Genomic DNA, 17,522 nt, shown 5'->3' with positions numbered 1-17,522 from the left:
TCTGCCCACAGCGCCGTCCTGGGTGCCCCTGGTCGTCTGCCCACAGCACCGTCCTGGGTGCCCCGGTCATCTGCCCACAGCACTGTCCTGGGTGCCCCTGGTCATCTGCCCACAGCACCGTCCTGGATGTCTCTGGTCGTCTGCCTGCACCCCCGCTCCCCGGGCGCCCGTGGCTCCTTCCTCCGTCCCTCACGGCTCCTCTCTGCTTGGCCGACTTTACAAAGGCAGCGTCGAGCTTCAAACTGCCTCCCTCTGCCGACTCCATGCCTCCCCTAACCCGGAGGACTCTCAACCCAGTCCTATCTCACTGCTCCCCAATCTCGCTCACCTGCCATCTGCACAGACCTCCCCCTGCCTGACCTCGGGGTGCAGCACCGACCCCCTACCCCCTGGCTGTCTCAGGGTTCATGTGAGCCCCCTTGTTGCCTCCTCCGTGAGGCCCTGCCGTCCCTGTATTGCTCACAGTCTGTATGTAGTCTCAAAGGGCCTGGTTTCTCTGTGTGTTCGTCTCTGAGCCCGTGAGGCTGCGTCCCCACGGTGGTTGTGAACAGGGGCCCCATGGTGGCTCAGCACTGCACAAGGGTCCCCAGGGCCACCGTGGCCAGCATCAGGGTTGCCTCCTCCACGGCCACGAAAGTCCCCCAGGGCTGGGCCCATCACCGTGGGGGCTGGGCGCTACCTGGACAAGGTGCTGTTGATGCGGTCCAGGAGGAACTGCAGGAAGTCGTGGGGTGTGCAGAAGTACCGAAAGGTGTACAGAAACTGCTGCACGTAACCCTCCAGGAAGGCGTCGCTGGGGGCAGAAGGTCCGTTAGCCCAGGTGCCCAGACCGGCTCCTTGGGACCCACACAGCCCGGCATGCCCAGGTGCCTAGACCGGCTCCTTGGGACCCACACAGCCCGGCACGCCCAGGTGCCCAGACCGGCTCCTTGGGACCCACACAGCCCGGCACGCCCATGCCTGCCCAAGGCTCCAGTCTAGATGGCCACCTTGTCCAGAGCCCCTCTCCCTCTGCTCGGGATGTTCACCTCGGCCTCAGGGTCTGTCCCAGGGGCAAGAGGGAGGGGAGTGGGGGGGAGGCCCCCCTTTCTTAGCAGTCCTGGGGTATAGGTGTGTGTGTGGCGGCGGGAACGGGGGCTTGTAACACCGGCACCTGGTTCTGGGCTGTCCCAGAGTTTGTCAAAGCTTCAGACCACCCGACTCCCGTTGTGTGTGTGTGTGTGGTAGTGTTGAGTGCACGTGTATGAGAGTGGATGTAAGCATGTGTGTGTGTGCGTGTGAGTGTACGTATGAGCACGTGTGAATGGAATGTGGGCCAGTGTGTGAATGTGAGTGGGCATGAGAGCTGAGTGTGTTGGGGTGAGTGTGTGTGTGTTGGGGTGTGAGCGAGCGTGAGTATGTGTGTACTGGTGTCCCTTGCCGGAGGAGTGAGTCACAGTGGGGTGCAGGTGACACTCGAGGTTCCGACCCCTCTGTCCTCTTGGCCCAGCCCAGCCCCTTCACCATTCCTGGGGCTGCAGGTGGACGGCCCAGCCTGGGAGCTGGGGAGTGGGGCTGTGAGGGCACTCCCTGCATCCCTGGCCAGACGATCTTTCCACTTGTAACTCAGGGGACTCCAGGCCACATCTCAGCACCCATTTGTGTTTAGAAGTGGGTGTTGTGACTGTGCAAGGCTGTATTTGGGGCTCTCCCCCCGTGCTCCATGTATCCACACGCCAAGGCTGTATTTAGGGCTCTCCTCCCGTGCTCCATGTATCCACATGCCAAGGCTGTATCTGTGGTTCTCCTCCTGTGCTCCATGTATCCACATGCCGGCCTGGGCACAATCTGACCGAGCTCTGTCTCTGTTCACAGGCACGCAGCTGTGGCCTGCGGCCCTGTGGCCGCTATGACCAGGAACTGCGCAAAGGGGGCCTGTGGCCGCTCACAAAAGTCAACTTAAAACTCTGACTAGAATTTTTTCCAAGTTAAATGGAAGTGGAGAGCAGGCAGGGCCTTTCCCACTTTGGTTCACTTCCCACAACCTATTCTTTTTTTCTGAATAGCCTGTCCTCCCTTTGCTCGTAGAAGGCACGTGGCCTGAGGTCAGAGGAGCCCACTGCCCCCTCAACCTGGGCGCACCTGGAGTACAGGTAAGCCATGGGCCCAAGCAGGCTGCTCCCCCCTCCACCTGTTTGCACCTGGAGTACAGGTAAGCCATGGGCCCAAGCAGGCTGCTCCCCCCTCCACCTGTTTGCACCTGGAGTACAGGTAAGCCATGAGCCCGAGCGGCGTGCCGGCCTGCAGAACCCGGGCCTTCTTCTGCCGGCTGCTGCTGCTGCTGCCGCCCCACGGGGTCTTGTTGACATTGTAGAAAATGAGGGAGGATGACTCATCCAGGGGACTGAAGTCCAGTGTCCCGCAGTGGGCCGCCCCAATGTTCACGATCACCGGCAGGGCACTGGGCTCTAGGCCCCATCTCTCTGCGTAGACCACCTGGGCGAGAAATTGAGTGTTGGACATGCTTGGCCTGGGCCTGTGGGACACTGGCGACCGTCACCCTGCTCCTGGTCCCTGGCTGCCTGGCCCCTGCTCACTGATGGCCACTCAAAAGTCAGGGATGTTTTTCAACTCCTGATGGGGGCTGCTCGACGGCATTCAATGGGCAGGGGTGTGTGGCGCCCGGGCTGACTTGCCTGTAGGTACTTCTTGACCAGCCCAAGGAACTGCACCTTGGATTTCATCTCTTCCAGCTGCCCTTTCAACTTGGACAACATTGTCTTCACCTCAGAGCCTGCAAGGTGAAGCCGAGTTCAAAATCAAGTCCTGTCCAGTCAACTGTGACTCATGGCAGCCCCATGTGTCAGAGTAGAACTGTGCTCTGTAGGGTTTACAGTGGTTGATCTTTTGGAAGCAGATCACCAGGTCTTTCTGCTGAGGCACCTCCGGGTAGACTCGAACCTCTAACCTCCAACCCTTTAGATAGCAGAAGAGCGCTGAGCCATTTGCATCACCCAGGGACTCCAAAGCGGAGTGATCACGGGTGCGTTGCTGTGGTACCTTTGCTCCTTTTCTCCTTCTGCAGGAGCTTCTGGTAGAACTTGAGGGTCTTCCGGTAGCTCCTCCTCTCCATCATCAGCTGCTGCTCCAGCTCCTGGAGGAGGAGACACAGGCCGTGACCCGGGGCTTGGGTGCTGGCTTTGAGTGTGACGTGGAAACGCCCTGTCCTCACGGCTTTCTCATGCCAATCAGCCCACGTGTGAAAGCGCTGAAGACACCCGAGTTCGTGTGGACGGGTGACACCATCATGACCCACAGGGAAGCTTCAGGGGAGATTCTGAGCAGCGACAGGGTATCACACACCTAAGCTGCAGTAGAAGCCCTGTTTTGGTGAGTAGGAATTCTCTGTAGCAGTTTGTCTGCCTCTCTAGCGTTTGGGGTGGGTTTTGCCCTGTGACCTCAATTCTCTGACAGATCTAAGAAGAGTTGTTAATTTTCAGCTCGTTTCTGGTTGTGGGGATTGGAGTCTGGCTCTTTACGTGCCGGACCAGAACCTGCAGGTCCTGACTGATTTTAAGGATAGATTTACTTTAACTAAATGTCACACAGCACATGGGACAATGATGAAGAGGAAAACAGGCATTGGAATGTCACCACCAGCCCACATCCTGGGAGAAACATAATCGAACTCGACCACAGGCTGACTAGGATTGGCTCCATCTAAATAAAATACTTACAGTGTACTTGGCCTTTTTGATTTTAACCTGATAGAGGATTTTTATAAAAGTAGACGACTTGGTTAAAAAGAAACACGTGAATGATGTGAGGCACAGTTTAGGCTCAGTGGCTACTGACTTTAAATAGACGTTAAAGCTGACAATCCTGGGAAGTAGACACAGAAAGTAATAATTCGCAGGAAGCTGGAAAACTCGATATTGTAGACAAGGAAAGACAAGAAGGGATGAACTGAAACCAAGCCCATCCATTGAAATACTGAGAGCAAAACCCACTTTAACAGCGGCAGGCTAAGTGAGATGAAGCACCCAGACCAGGAGACCAAGGGGGTGGCTCCAACTCTGACATTCTCCCTGGAGATGCCTGCAGTGCCAGGCACGTGGGCACAGGTGTGCAAGTGTATAGGTACGCAGGTACACAGATGTGCAGGTACACAGGTGTGTAAGTGCACAGGTGTGTGAGTGCATATGTACACAAGTGTGTAATGCAGTTACACAGGTGTGTAAACGCACAGATGCACAGGTACATAAGTGCACAGGTACACAGGTGTGTAAGTGCACAGGTACACAGGTGTGTAAGTGCACAGGTGTGTAAGCGCACAGGTGCACAGGGGTCAGTGCAGAGGTGTGTCAGCGCACAGGTACACAGACATATAAGCACAGGTGTGCAGTGAGCATGCACTGAGCAGACGTGAGGACTGCAGTCAACAAATGGAGAAAACACACACGTCCCTTTTAGCTGCGTCACCACCCCGGCTGCCCTGGCCCGTCCACGAGCTCGTCCTGTTCTCAGGCTGCAGTGAGAACATTTGTCTGGCTGTTGTTTCGTGCCTTGAGTGTTTCTCTGGGGCTCCACTTTTGAAACAGACAGTGGGGACTCAAGGAGAAACGTGCCCAGTGGCCCCGGGCTGGTTTTGCCCACCCCCCGAGCAGAGAAGGCACAGGAAACTCACCTGGCTGCATCCCGGCTCCAGGAGAGACTTCTTCCCCAGGGGTGCAGGAAACAAACGAGAAAACGAGGTCATGTCTCCCCTTTGTCCACCCACCAGCACGTTCCCTGAGAACAGTCTACGCTTCCCTGGATCAATCACCCGAGTCAGATGCTTCCTCAAACAGGAGCTATTCCTCGAGTAACAGAGCCTGAACACGGGCCCCAGGGCCCGCTGGGGCCTGCTTGTCCCACGCCGTGGCGCGGTCCACCCTGAGCCCTTGGCTGACCTTGTCCTCCGGCCGGCTTCTCTGGCCAGCACAGTCTCCCCCCTTGGCCCAACACATGCGGGTGCTCTCTGTTGTACGAGGCGGTACCAGTACGGGGGATGGGGGGGTGGGGATCACCTGCCCGGGGACTATCTGCCCAAGGACCATCTGCAGGACCCTGGTGCCCTGCTGCCACTGGACTCCAGACCCTGAGGCCACGACGTCCCCTGAGGGTGGACGCGGCTCTGCACCCCCCCAGGCCAGACGCTGAAGTCAGGCCCCTGTGTTTGTGACGTTTGCTGTCCAGGCTGCTCCCTCGTCACCAGGACCAAGTTCTGAGAGGCCCAGCCCCCCGACCCCGGCCAGGCCCCCACCCCAGGTTTGGCACATCTGAGGTGGTGCAAACCGAGTCTCACCTCAGACACCCTGGGCTCAGGGGGCCCAGGAGGAAACTGCATGTCCCGAAAGACCATAGGCCCTATTCCCACATCTGCAGCACAGGGCAGGGCTGCGTGCCTCCTAGTGCGGGTTGCCTGACAGAGGGAAGTCAGGGGACCTGCCTTCCTGGTGGACGAGGGGGTGCCACAGGGGAAGGCTCAGATGTAAATGCCAGACCCCCAGTGAGTGAAGACGAGCCGCTGCTTTCCTGGGGTGCGGGCAGGGCTGCAGACGGGACTGAGAACGGGGTCGGGGGGGCCCCTAGGTGCAGGACCCCTGACCACCTCCCGTTGGAGCTCCTCCTGTCTACTGCCCTGGGGATGCATCCGACCTTGTGTTTGACCCTGGTCTCTGCAGGGAGGGGCGGGGGGGGTTGGTGGCTGGGCCCAGGTCAGAGCCCCGATGTCTGTGGGGGTGGGTCCAGGTCAGAGCCCCAGTGTCTGTGGGGGTGGGCCCAGGTCAGAGCCCCGATGTCTGTGGGGGTGGGTCCAGGTCAGAGCCCCAGTGTCTGTGGGGGTGGGCCCAGGTCAGAGCCCTGATGTCTGTGGGGGTGGGTCCAGGTCAGAGCCCCGGCATCTGTGGGGGTGGACCAGGTCAGAGCCCCGGCATCTGTGGGGGTGGACCAGGTCAGAGCCCCGATGTCTGTGGGGGTGGGCCCAGGTCAGAGCCCCGGTGTCTGTGGTGGGGGGGGCCCAGGTCAGAACCCCGATGTCTGTGGGGGTGGACCCCCAGTGGCAGCGCAGCAGCCCTAAGCCCAGGCTCTGTCCAGGGCTTTATGCACATCAGGGCAGCCCGGCCTGGCTGAGCTCAAGTCTGTGGTCTCCTCTGGGCTCTGCTCACCATGGCGGGTCCACTGGCAGAGGGCACTGCCCCCCAGCACGGCCCGGCCGCCCTGAGGGCCCAGCCAGCGTTGGACTGCCAAGGCAAGGCACTTCTAGCGTTTTCTCTCATCTCAGAGTGAGGGTGACCAGGGGCAGGAGGCTCCAGTGGGCAGATGAGAAGGGAGGCGGGACTGTCTGCCCACCAGAGGCACCCCAAACCTGACTGTGACCACAGGACGGTGCCCTACAGGTCTGGCTCACGGAGGAGAAAACCTCTGACTCCAGATGTCCCTGGAGGACCCGTGCAGGTGAGCACAGCACGTCCACACGCCCGCACGGGGGCACCAGAAGCAGGAGACCTAGGAGGGGCACCCAGCGCCCTCCCTGCCCCCACACGGGCCGAGGCCGGGACTCCCCCGGTGCTAGACTCACTGGGTGCTGGGCATCGATGTCCGTGGCCCTGCTGGCCTTCTGCCGCCCCAGCTCTTCCACGTAGCTATGCACGTCGGCACTGAAGCAGTCAGCCTCATAGAAGGCGCTGCACCAGCCGGGGCTGCAGCTCTGGAGCTCGGCGGGGCCCGGTAGCACACCCAGGCCGCCCTCCTCCAGCCGGGCCACCGCCCCCGAGTTGAGACTCCTGCTCGCCAGCTCCGCGCCAGGGTCCCCGCCGCGCGGAGGGCCGTCTTCAGCTGCAGGCTCTTTCTCAGCTTTGAGGGATTTCTGTGGCCGGAATCCCACTTCAAAATTACCCCGGGAGAGCTCCTCGGAGTTGAGATCTGAGAGCGGCGTGGGCGAGCAGAGAGCCCTGCTGGCACGGGATGCGGCCAGCTTCTCTTTCCCTTGAAAGGAAGGGGCCAGGCTTACCCAAGGCAGTGATCCAGCTCTGCCAGGCCCAGGTCAGGGTGCAGCCCCCCAACCCCCCATGGCACAACTTCTGCTCTTCAGAGGCCATGAGGTGTTCCGGGGGTCGCAGCCTGGTACCTTGGAAGTGGGGTCCGTGGGCCCCACCCCCAAACCTGCTCTTCTGTCACCCGAGATGGAAGTGGAAATTAGGATGTGGTTCTGAGATGCTTGTAGGTACATGTGTTAGGAGGAAGCGTGACAGGTGGGCCAAGAAGTGGTGGAGTTTTCCTTCTCTGGACATTTGAACTGTGTTTTTAAACTTCTTACTGGACATTTCGGGTGCACAGCAGAGTGTAGCATCTGATGTGTGTGTGCAGGCGACTATCAACTTTGCCCCTTTGCTTCCCCAGGCCCCTCCCCTTTTTTCTTCTAGAATATTTACAGCAAACCCTAGCTCTCTGTCACTTCCCACAAATGCTGCAGCAACGCCCAGGATGTGCTCAGGGTGCACTGTGTGTGGGGTGGCCTGGCTCCCACAGGCAGCCCCAGCTCCCAGATCTCATGTCCTCCCACGCACTCCCCCGGCTGCCAGACCCCATGGGCTCCCGGACCCCGTGCAGGAGCTTGCCAGCTCCTGCTTTGCCTGAGTAGGAACTCGGTGTCCTTTACGTATCCCTGGTTTCCAAGCAACTGAAAAGCCCAGATCCTGCCCTCTCCAGCCCGCTCTGGATGTCTCCAGCCTGGACCTCTGGAAATGACAAGGTCCTCAGCTGTGCTGGCATCCTGGGCTGGCAGGAGGAGGCCTTGGATGGTGCTGAGTTCTGGGAAAGATGCTTGCAAAGCTCTGTCTGGACCAGCCAGCTGTGGGTGGTTCCAGGAAGGAGCGCCGGCCTGCCTCTCAGGCCCCTCACCAACATGCCCTCCTGAAAGAGGACTCCCCCCTCTCTATGGCGCCTTCTCCTACCGAGCCTGGGCCCTGAGTGTCTTCTGCTGGACGGGGAGCAGCTGCTGGGCGCACCAGCTTCGACTTCTGCCTCGGGCTGCTGTGCGGCCTCCCTGGAAACAGTGGAGATCAAGAGGGACACGTGAGGCTTGCTGAGGGACCTCCCAGTCTCACCCACATGACACTTGCCAGTGCCCAGGTGCTTCAACACATCCTCAGGGCACACGGTCATTCAGCAGCGTCCTCCAGCCTGAGCCGTCTGCTGCTGCCCAAGGAGGCCCTCCCTGCCGGCGGCAGATGCTCGGGAATCACCCAGGACGGCTGAGGTGGACTCCGGCAGAGGGGGGGTGTCCTTAGTTTCTTGGGAAGTGGCCTAGATGGCCCTTCTCAGTGGGTTGTGGCCTGGCTGGGCCTCCCCCACTGTCCCCCAGGAGCCTCTTTTCTTCTTCCCAGAAGGAACCTGGGAAAGCTGTGGGAAGCAGGGCTGATCGAGACCCCCGTGGGCAGCCCGTCTGATGGTCAAGGTGGACACTGAGGGGAGGGCCGAGACGTGGGCCCAGGCAGACGGGGCTGGCTCTCCTGGGTGCTGCAGGGAGGGGTGCCCACCTGTCAGAGGGCGACGTCGCCCCGTTCACCACCTTGAACAGGTTTTGCAGTAGCGTCTCGTCCCAGTAGAGGTCGCAGAACTTCTCTGATATGGCGCCGCAGAAAGTGGCGTAGGTGAGGTCTTTCAGGGCATGAACATATTCGCCTGGTTTCAAAAACACGCGGCGCAGTTTACAACGTGGGGAGGGGTTTTCTGGGTCAGCTCGCTGTTCAGGTCGCGACTGAAGCCGAGGTTGGTATTGCCCCCCACCCCCCCACCTCAGGGCTCTGGTCTCCTGAGCTGGAGCGGGGTGGGGAGGGGAGCTCTGGGTAGGGGGCGGGCAGCAGGGAGGGAGCCGGGCTCTGGCCTGGGGGGCGGGCAGCAGGGAGGGAGCTGGGCTTTGGCCTGGGGGTGGGGAGCACAGTGATAGGCTCTGGGGAGAGGGGTGGACATTGAGAAGGGCTGAGGGGTGGCTGGAGGGGAGGGGAGCAGCTGGTCTCTAGGACCCTTGGAGGGGGGCCCCCTGCTCTGGGAATCCCCTACGTCTGCTGGTCAAGCCCTGGGGGCTGAGCTCTAACTCCTGAGAGATCATCCGCAGGCAGAGAGACATGAGTGACCAGGGTCTTGGCTGGGATTCTTGGCTCTGCCGCTCCTCCTTCCAGGTCCTCGGGCTGTGCTCCACGCCACGCACCTGGCCGTGACCCCCACCCCACTCCCCTCCATAGTCTTGTCCACGCCAGTCCCTGGACTTGGGGCTCCGCCCTGCACCCCTCCTTGGTCCTGGGTCTCCTTGGGGTCCTGGTGCCCACGCACCCATGATTAAGGCCTCCAGTCCGTTGTCCAGGTAACCATCGGAGGCAAACTCTTCCTGGATGAGGCGCATAGCTTCCTGCAGCGAGGGACAGGCTGTCCTCCTCTGCAGGGGTGAGGTGTCTGCGCCTGAGGGGCACAGCTTGCTGTCGGCCGGCCTGGGCCGCTCTCTGCTGGATGTTCCCCGGGGGCCGTTTGGACTGGCCTGTGCTGCCCATCGGGGACCCTCGAGTTCCTGGTCTGGGCGCTCGGTGACCGTGCCCCTGGGTGTCTTGGACAGGCGGTGTGGGCCGTAGTTGGCCGCGGGGGCCCCGAGGGGAGCGGGCGCGAGGACCCCGGAAGTGGCCCCCAGCAGGACTGGCTCCTCGGACCTCTGCTCTGCCTGGACCTGTGCCTTCCGGGGCTGGGCGGGTGGAGAAGCGCAGACCGGGGAGCTCAGGGTCTTCGAGGATGCGGCCTCTGCTGGCCGGTGTGGGGGGACAGGGGTTGCAGGGCAGGGGCGCTCCACGGCAGACTCTCCGAGCTTCTCTGAGGCTGCGTCCTGCGGCTCGGCAGTCAACGCCGGCCTCTCGGGCGTCTTGGCGCTGGCAGCGGCCCCAAGGGCTTCAGGAGCCAGCGTCCCCCTGCCCACCTCCTTGCCTCTCCTCTCCTCGGGCCTCTCGGCGGGTCCAAGGGCCACAGCAAGCTCGTCCCTGCGGGGACAAGAGGCAGAGCACTCAGGGGGGCCCTGCGCCCCTGCACCCCCCAGCCTTGTGGCGGCACTCACGCAGCAGCATCCGTGTCCTGCTCGAACACGATCGGTTTGAAGTGCGTGGCCGCGGAGGTGAACGCCGCTGGCAGCTCCGTGGCTTCTGTGCGGGAGGCGAGCTTGCCGGGCACAGGTCCTTGCGCGGCGGCCAGCCTGGCGTCTCTGCTGACGGGCACGAAGCCTGGGGGCGGGCCACGGTCAGGACGCCCTTGCGGGACGGTCACAGCCCCAACACCTCCCTCCCCACCCCCCACAACCCCTAGTGCTTCCTCTGTGCCAGAGACCTCGGCGATGCCTGGAATGGGGCTGTCTTCCAGATGGCACCTTCCCCAGGGGTGACGTCCCAGAGAGGGGTAGTGAGGGAGTGTCTAGGGAGCTGGGGGGAAGGGGGAGCACCCAGGGGTGGCATTGGGTCAGAGAGGCCGGGGGCTCAGGGGCTGGAAGGGAGAGGGATCTGCATTTAGGGAAGGCTGCGGTGATGACAAGGACCCTGGCGGTGCAGTGGTTAAGCGCTTGGCTGCTGACCAGAACCCACGAGACAGTCTGGGGGACAAAGATGTGGCAGTCTGCTTCCATAACCGTTACAACCTTGGAAACCCTACGGGGAAGTTCTACTCTGTCGCTGTGGGGTCGCTATGAGTCAGAACGATTTGAAGGCACTGGGTTTTTTTTTCTTTTTTGTAGAGATGGAAAAGTCCAGAAAGAGCACGCATAGGCAAGGGGGCTCCCATGGACCTGCTGGGGAGGAAGGAGGGGCCTTCCACCCGCTGCAGGGAATGGGGGCGGGCGCCGGGACCTTGCACGGGCGGACTGGACCAGGTTGGTGCAAGAGAGCACGAGCGCGGTGGGGCAGGGACATTTGGGACACAGCCTGACCCACTTGGTGTCCACGGACAGAGAGATGAAACCGGCTGTTGAGGTCTGGACATGCTGCCCTGGGTGCCCCCTCAGGGCTGCTCACGTGCACACGGGTGGGGGCAGCGGGGCCGGTGTCTGGGCCCGAAGGAGGAGGGTGGCCTGGGACCCCACCTGGGCTGGGCTCGGGAGGGGACACCACATCCAGCTCCAGGTCAACCACCAAGACAGCATTTTGGAGACTGATGGTTTCTTCCTCCTGGTAAACCTGGGGCAGATGTATTCTGTTAGCACTGCGTTCACGGATACAGAGCTCCTGCGGGCCAAGGCGGGGAGGCTCGCTCCACCGCACGCGGTGCCTTCGCGCCCCAGCAGCACCTCTTCCCTGCACCCCTCATACTAAGCAGGGCGCGCTCTGGGGGCTGGGGGCGGGCCTGCAGCTCAGGGGGCTGGGGCGGGCCTGCAGGCTCCTGTTTTCTCGGATTAGGAGTCTTCGGTACGTGCTTCGCCAACAAATCCAAGCCGTTTCTGGCTGGTTTCTAGGGCATGGGACGGTGATGCCGCGGCTGAGACCTCGTGTTACTCAGAACCCCAACTCCCAGATGCTTGATGGGGGAGGTGCCAGGTGCCGGGGGGCATGACCCTGCCGGTGCTTCAGGACACCATTACCACTCCTGCCCCGCGCCGGCCCAGCCCTCAGGACCAGGAAGGCCGACAGGCAGTCTGTAAACTGTGCTGAACATCAGTAGCCCTAAGGACCCAGGAGATCAGATGGCATCCCTGAGAGCTGACTCCTGCCCGCCCCCCACTCCCAGGGCTAAGCTAAGAAGCAAGGACGAGTCATCATTCTCAGCTTTCCCCCGAATGCCACATAAATGCTACAGCGAACACTTTAAAACCTGAAGCCTTATCCTAACGGGAACCCCCATCTTACCTTACAGGTAGATGCACTCAGGTGGGCTAAGATCTTCTTGCTGTCCATACCTCGCTGAAGGAGGTAGCTGGTGCACATCTGAAAACAGGAAACAGTGAACAGCTGGCACGGGTGTGAGACAGGGCGACTCAGGTTCCGGCCAGTGCGGCCAGCGGGGGAGGGTGTGTGTGTGGATACCGCCAAGCTCTAGGAGGACACCCTACCGAGGCTGGCAGGACAAGGAGAGCCATGCCTCCCTTACAGAAGAGCCTGTGGGTGCCTTGCTCTAGGCGCCCAGGTGCGCCCTAGGCCTTGGGCGGCTGGGTGTGAATTTCTGCATCCATGCATGTGCTCTTTAAGCCTGTCTTCAACCTGGGGATAAAAACTGAACAAAACACTGCCCGTCTCCTCCCCCACAGCTGGCTGGTGAGCCTGATGGACCTGTCATTGCGGACGGCTACTGCAGAGGGGACAGGCGGGGGTGGTGCCCGGAGGTCTGCCCCGGTTGTCACTCATGGAAGATAAGAGACAGGAGGAACACAGAGCATCTCTGGCCGGCCCCTTGAAGAACTACGGAAAGGGTGACGTTATAAAACCCTGGCTGAATCGGGTCAGGATCCGTCAGTGTGCATGTGAGCATGCATGAGCGTTCTCTCTCACACACACGCACACACAAAATGCTCCCGAAATTACACCCTGATAAACGAGAGAACTGGGCAGATGGCTGCAACGAGCTGTAATCAGACAGGCAGGAGGTCCCCCAGGGACCTGCTCAGCCAGGTGGTGGCAGCAACAAGGTCAGCGTGAGTGTGGCTGCTCTTTCCCCTGCCCCGCACGGTGAGGCCAGGCGTCTGTCACCCCCACCTGTGGCTCTGTGCCCTCGAGGTGTGGTGGGCATGGGGCAGGCCAATGGCCCTGGCACTGACTGTCCGAAGGGCCAAGCATTCTGATATTTGGGACAAAATGTTACTGTGGAGCACTCTTTTCACTCAGGATTGTGGGTGCTGTGGTGCGGGGAAGACAAGAGTCTTGTTTAGTGAACATGGAAGGAGCTCTCACACACACTTTGCACCCTTTCATGGTGGGAACCCCGTTAGATGTTATCCTCACCTGACGGAGCCACCAAGGCCAGAGAGGTGAGCACCTGGCCCAGGCCACAGAGTGGTTGGGTGGGGAGGCTGAACCTGACCCCTGCCCCCAAAGCCCATCTTCTCACCATCTGCACAGGGCTTCTCCTCCCATCCCAACACTATGGGGTCCACCCTGCTCTGTCTCCTGCTTCTACTTGCTAGAGGTGGGCTGGGGACCCTCTAGGGGGTAGTCAAGACCCAGCTGCAACTGGATCCCCCAGCCTGGGGCCCACATCCCAGCAGGGAAAGACAGGTGGGGAGAAGCGACGCCTGATCCATGAGCTAAGGATGCAAGGCTCGGAAGGGCCCTCGGGTGGGGAGGGGAAATCAGGGCTCCTGGCGGGGTCTCAGGCTAGCTGTCCAGTTCTTGGCTCTGGGCACCCCCTCCTCGCTCTCAGCCAGGAGGAAGCTTTGGAGAGAAAGGGCAGCCTGAGCAGTGCTGCTGAGAAAATGAAGCCCACCCTCCCCCGTCCAACGGCTCAGGTGCTAAACCTGCATCCCAGCTCCCCCAAGCCTTGCATGCCCAGCTCAGCAATGGAGGCTCACCGCCCCAGGCCTTGGGACCATCGTGGTGTGGGCACAGTGCAGTTACCTTGATGGCCTCGGCCGCAGACAGCCGCTCCCGGGCGCTGCATCTGGCCATGTCCAACAGGAGGGCCTTGAGCCTGCGCGGCAGGGCCAGCTTGTGGTCGCGGGGCACACTGAACTTGGCTGCGGTCCACAGAACGGCGGCCACACAATACACTGAGGCCTGGGTGAGTGGGGAGAGGGTGTTGGAGGCACCGCGGGGCCAGCCACACCCAGCAGATGCTGCCCTGCCCCAGGGTGTCCCCGGGGGAGGGGGACACCGGGCATAGCCCCCGCAGAGTGGCTCCTCGGACACACATAGTGAGATTGTCCACCGTGGGAGGGGTCTTCAGTCTCCTCCTCCACCCCCCCTACTTTCTGCACCAGAACCCAGGACACGGCCTGGGAATCTGTCATGTTTAACAAGGACCCAGGTGATTCAGTCATGGGAATAGTTATACTGTGGAAATCGGTCAATGCCACAAATATGGGCTTGATTGTTTTGTGGATTGACTTAATGAAGTGATGGACACCATGTTATAATGCAGATTAAATTTAAAAGCACATCATGTCTGTAGCTGTTACATTGTAAATAGCACAAAAACTCGAAGAAATATTCTTCCAGTATTCAACAACTATTGTCTTAGAATGTTGCTCAGAACGAGTGAAGTTCCCAGGTGTTTTGTTGTTTCATTTCATCTTACTGAGATAAAAATATCTACCAGCATTGACCTCAAAGCCACACCCATTCGTCATCGGTGGATGGTGGATAGACGGTTGGGCAGAAGTCAAGGACAGCTTCCTATAAGAATCAGCTGGCTCTATGGGGTGTTCTACAAAGAGCAGTGTACCTTTTATTATTACTTGTCAGTTGTGTGCTACCCATCCACGGTGTTAGTTAAATTTGTAATAAGTGTATGTGTGTCCCTAGAGGTACACACTTTTGCTCACAGAGCTGGTTGTTGAGCTCTACCAGCACACCACTGGTTCACAGGGATCCCAGCCAGAGGATGGGCCGTTTGGGTGGGGTGTAAAGCGGGGTGTGAACCGACTGGTTCCCTCACGCTCCCCAAGTCATTGCCTCATGTAAGGCGAACAAAAGGGGACAGCCGGGCTGAGGGCTCAGTCATGCTTCTGCATCTATATTCGTGAGGGATGTTGCAATATCTGTAGCTGTGTTTGTTTTTGTACTCTTTGTCTGGGTTTGGTATCAGGGTAAAACTAATTTCATGAACCGAATTGGGAAGTATTTCCTTTCTGTTTTTTGGAAGTGATTGTGTAGAATTGGTGTTACTTCTTTAAACATTTGGTAGAATTCTGCAGTGAAACGCTCTGGGCCTAGTGATTTCTCTTTGGGGAGGTTTTAAATTATAAATTCAATTTCCTTAATAGCTATGGGCTATTCAAGTGACCTATTTCATATTGGGTGTTGTTGTTGTTAGGTGCTGTCGAATCAGTTCCAATTCATAGCGTCCCTATGTACAACAGAAAGAAACACTGCCTGGTCCTGCGCCATCCTCACAACTGTTACGCTTGAGGCCATTGTTGCAGCCACTGTGTCAATCCATCTAGTTGAAGGTCTTCCTCTTTTGCTGACCCTCTAGTCTACCAAGCATGATGTCCTTCTTCAGGGACTGATCCCTCCTAATAACATGTCCAAAGTATGTGAGATGTAATCTTGCCATCTTTGCTTTTAAGGAGCATTCTGGTTGTACTTCTTCCAAGACAGATTTGTTCGTTCTTTTGGCAGTCCATGGTATATTCAATATTCTTTGCCAACACCACAATTCAAAGGCATTAACTCTTCTTGGGTCTTTCTTATTCATCTTCTAGCTTTCACATGCATATGAGGCCACTGAAAACACCATGGCTTGGGTCAGGCGCACCTTAGTCCTCAAGGTGATGTCTTGGCTTTTTAACACTTTAAAGGGGTCTTTTGCAGCAGATTGGCCCAATGCAATGCGTCTTTTGATTTCTTGACTGCTGCTTCCATGGGTGCTGATTGTGTATCCACGTAAAATGAAATCCTTGACAACTTCAATCTTTTCTCCGTTTATCATTATGTTGCTTATTGGTCCAGTTGTGAAGATTTTTGTTTTCTTTATATTGAGGTACAATCCACACTGAAGGCTGTAGTCTTTGATCTTCACCAGTAAGTGCTTCAAGTCCTTTGTGCTTTCAGCAAGCAAGGTTGTGTCATCTGCATATCACAGGTTGTTAATTAGTCTTCCTCCAATCCTGATACCCCGTTCTTCCTCATATAGTCCAGCTTTTCGGATTATATGCTCAGCATACAGATTGAATAGGTATGGTGAAAGGATACAACTCTGAAGCACCATGCAGTATCCCCTTCTTCTGTTCAAACGACTGCCTCTTGATCTATGTACAGGTTCTTCATGAGCACAATTAAGTGTTCTGTAATTCCCATTCTTCAAAATGTTATCCATAATTTGTTATGATGCATGCAGTCAAAAGCCTTTGCATAGTCAGTAAAACACAGGTAAACATCTTTCTGGTGTTCTCTGCTTTCAGCCAGTATCCATCTGACATCAGCAATGATATCCCTCGTTCCATGTCCTCTTATGAATCTGGCTTGAATTTCTGGCAGTTCCCTGTTTTTGTATTGCTGCAGCCTCTTTTGAATGATCTTCAGCAAAATGTTACTTGCATGTGATATTGTCATGGATTGAATTATGTCTCCCCAAAATATGTGTATCAATTTGGCTAGACCATGATTCCCAGAATTGTGTGACTGACTACCATTTTGTCATCTGATGTGATTTTCCTATGTGTTGTAAATCCTCCCTCTATGATTTTAATGAGGTGGGATAGGTGGCAGTTATGTTAATGAGGCATGACTCAGTCTACAAGATTGGACTGTCTTGAGCCAATCTCTTCCTAGATATAAAAGAGAGAAGCAAGCAGAGAGACAGGGGGCCCTCAAACCACCAGGAAAACAGCGCTGAGAGCAGAGTGTATCCTTTGGACCCCGAGTTCCTGCTCAGAGAAGCTCCTAGTCCAGGGGAAGACTGATGACAGGGACATTTCTCTAGAGCCAACAGAGAAAGCCTTCCCCTGGAGCGGACGCCCTGAATTTGGACTTCTAGCCTACCAGACTGTGAGAGAATAGACTTCTGTTTGTTAAAGCCATCCACTTGTGGTATTTCTGTTACAGCAGCACTAGGTGACTAAGACAGATATTAACAATATTGTTAGATAATTTCTGCATTTGGTTGGATCACTTTTCTTGGGAATAGGCATAAATATGGATCTCTTCCAGTCGGTTGGCCAGGTAGCTGTCTTCCAAATTTCTTGGCCTAGATGAGTGAGCACTTTCAGTGCTGCATCACTTTGTTGAAACATCTCAGTTGGTATCTCGTCAATTCCTGGAGCCTTGTTTTTCACCAATGCCTTCATTGCAGCTTGGACCTCTTCCTTCAGTACCATTAGTTCCTGATCATATGCTGCCTCCTGAAATGGTTGAATGTTGACCAATTCTTTTTGGTACAGTGACTCTGTGTGTTCCTTCCATCTTCTTTTGATGCTTCCTGTGTCATTTAATATTTTCCCCGTAGAATCCTTCAGTACGGCAACTTGAGGCTTGAATTTTTTCTTCAGTTCTTTCAGCTTGAGAAATACTGAGCGTGTTCTTCCCTTTTGGTTTTCTAACTCCAGGTCTTTGCACATGTCATAATATTTTACTTTGTCTTCCCAAGCTGCCCATTGAAATCTTTTGTTCAGCTCTTTTACTTCATCATTTCTTCCTTTTGCTTTAGCTACTCAGTGTTCAAGGGCAAGTTTCAGAGTCTCTTCCAGAGTACATTTTGGTCTTTTCTTTCTTTCCTGTCTTTTTAATGACCCCTTGCTTTCTTCATGTATGATGTCCTTGATGTCATTCCACAACCCGTCTGGTCTTTGGTCGCTGATGTTCAACGCATCAAATCTATTCTTGTGACGG

The 17,522-nt window shown here is 57.3% G+C and overlaps 1 protein-coding gene across 1 annotated transcript in view; it reads right to left on the bottom strand.

Annotated features, from left to right (window-relative positions):
• KNDC1 (kinase non-catalytic C-lobe domain containing 1) overlaps window positions 1-17,522 on the bottom strand; it is a 46,239-nt gene that overhangs the window by 7,880 nt on the left and 20,837 nt on the right. The window contains exons 10-21 of the mRNA XM_004374990.1: window positions 13,590-13,748; window positions 11,889-11,966; window positions 11,129-11,222; window positions 10,118-10,280; window positions 9,355-10,043; window positions 8,562-8,706; window positions 7,977-8,068; window positions 6,602-7,008; window positions 3,040-3,133; window positions 2,676-2,773; window positions 2,240-2,475; window positions 680-793 (exon numbers count right to left, since the gene is read on the bottom strand). Coding sequence (XP_004375047.1) covers window positions 680-793; window positions 2,240-2,475; window positions 2,676-2,773; window positions 3,040-3,133; window positions 6,602-7,008; window positions 7,977-8,068; window positions 8,562-8,706; window positions 9,355-10,043; window positions 10,118-10,280; window positions 11,129-11,222; window positions 11,889-11,966; window positions 13,590-13,748 — 2,369 coding nt within the window. The remainder of the gene's footprint in view (window positions 1-679; window positions 794-2,239; window positions 2,476-2,675; window positions 2,774-3,039; window positions 3,134-6,601; window positions 7,009-7,976; window positions 8,069-8,561; window positions 8,707-9,354; window positions 10,044-10,117; window positions 10,281-11,128; window positions 11,223-11,888; window positions 11,967-13,589; window positions 13,749-17,522) is intronic.

The sequence above is a fragment of the Trichechus manatus genome, unplaced genomic scaffold, assembly GCF_000243295.1.
Source record: "Trichechus manatus latirostris isolate Lorelei unplaced genomic scaffold, TriManLat1.0 scaffold00031, whole genome shotgun sequence".
Lineage (NCBI taxonomy): Eukaryota > Metazoa > Chordata > Mammalia > Sirenia > Trichechidae > Trichechus > Trichechus manatus.
This window is presented reverse-complemented; position numbering and strand designations above follow the sequence as displayed.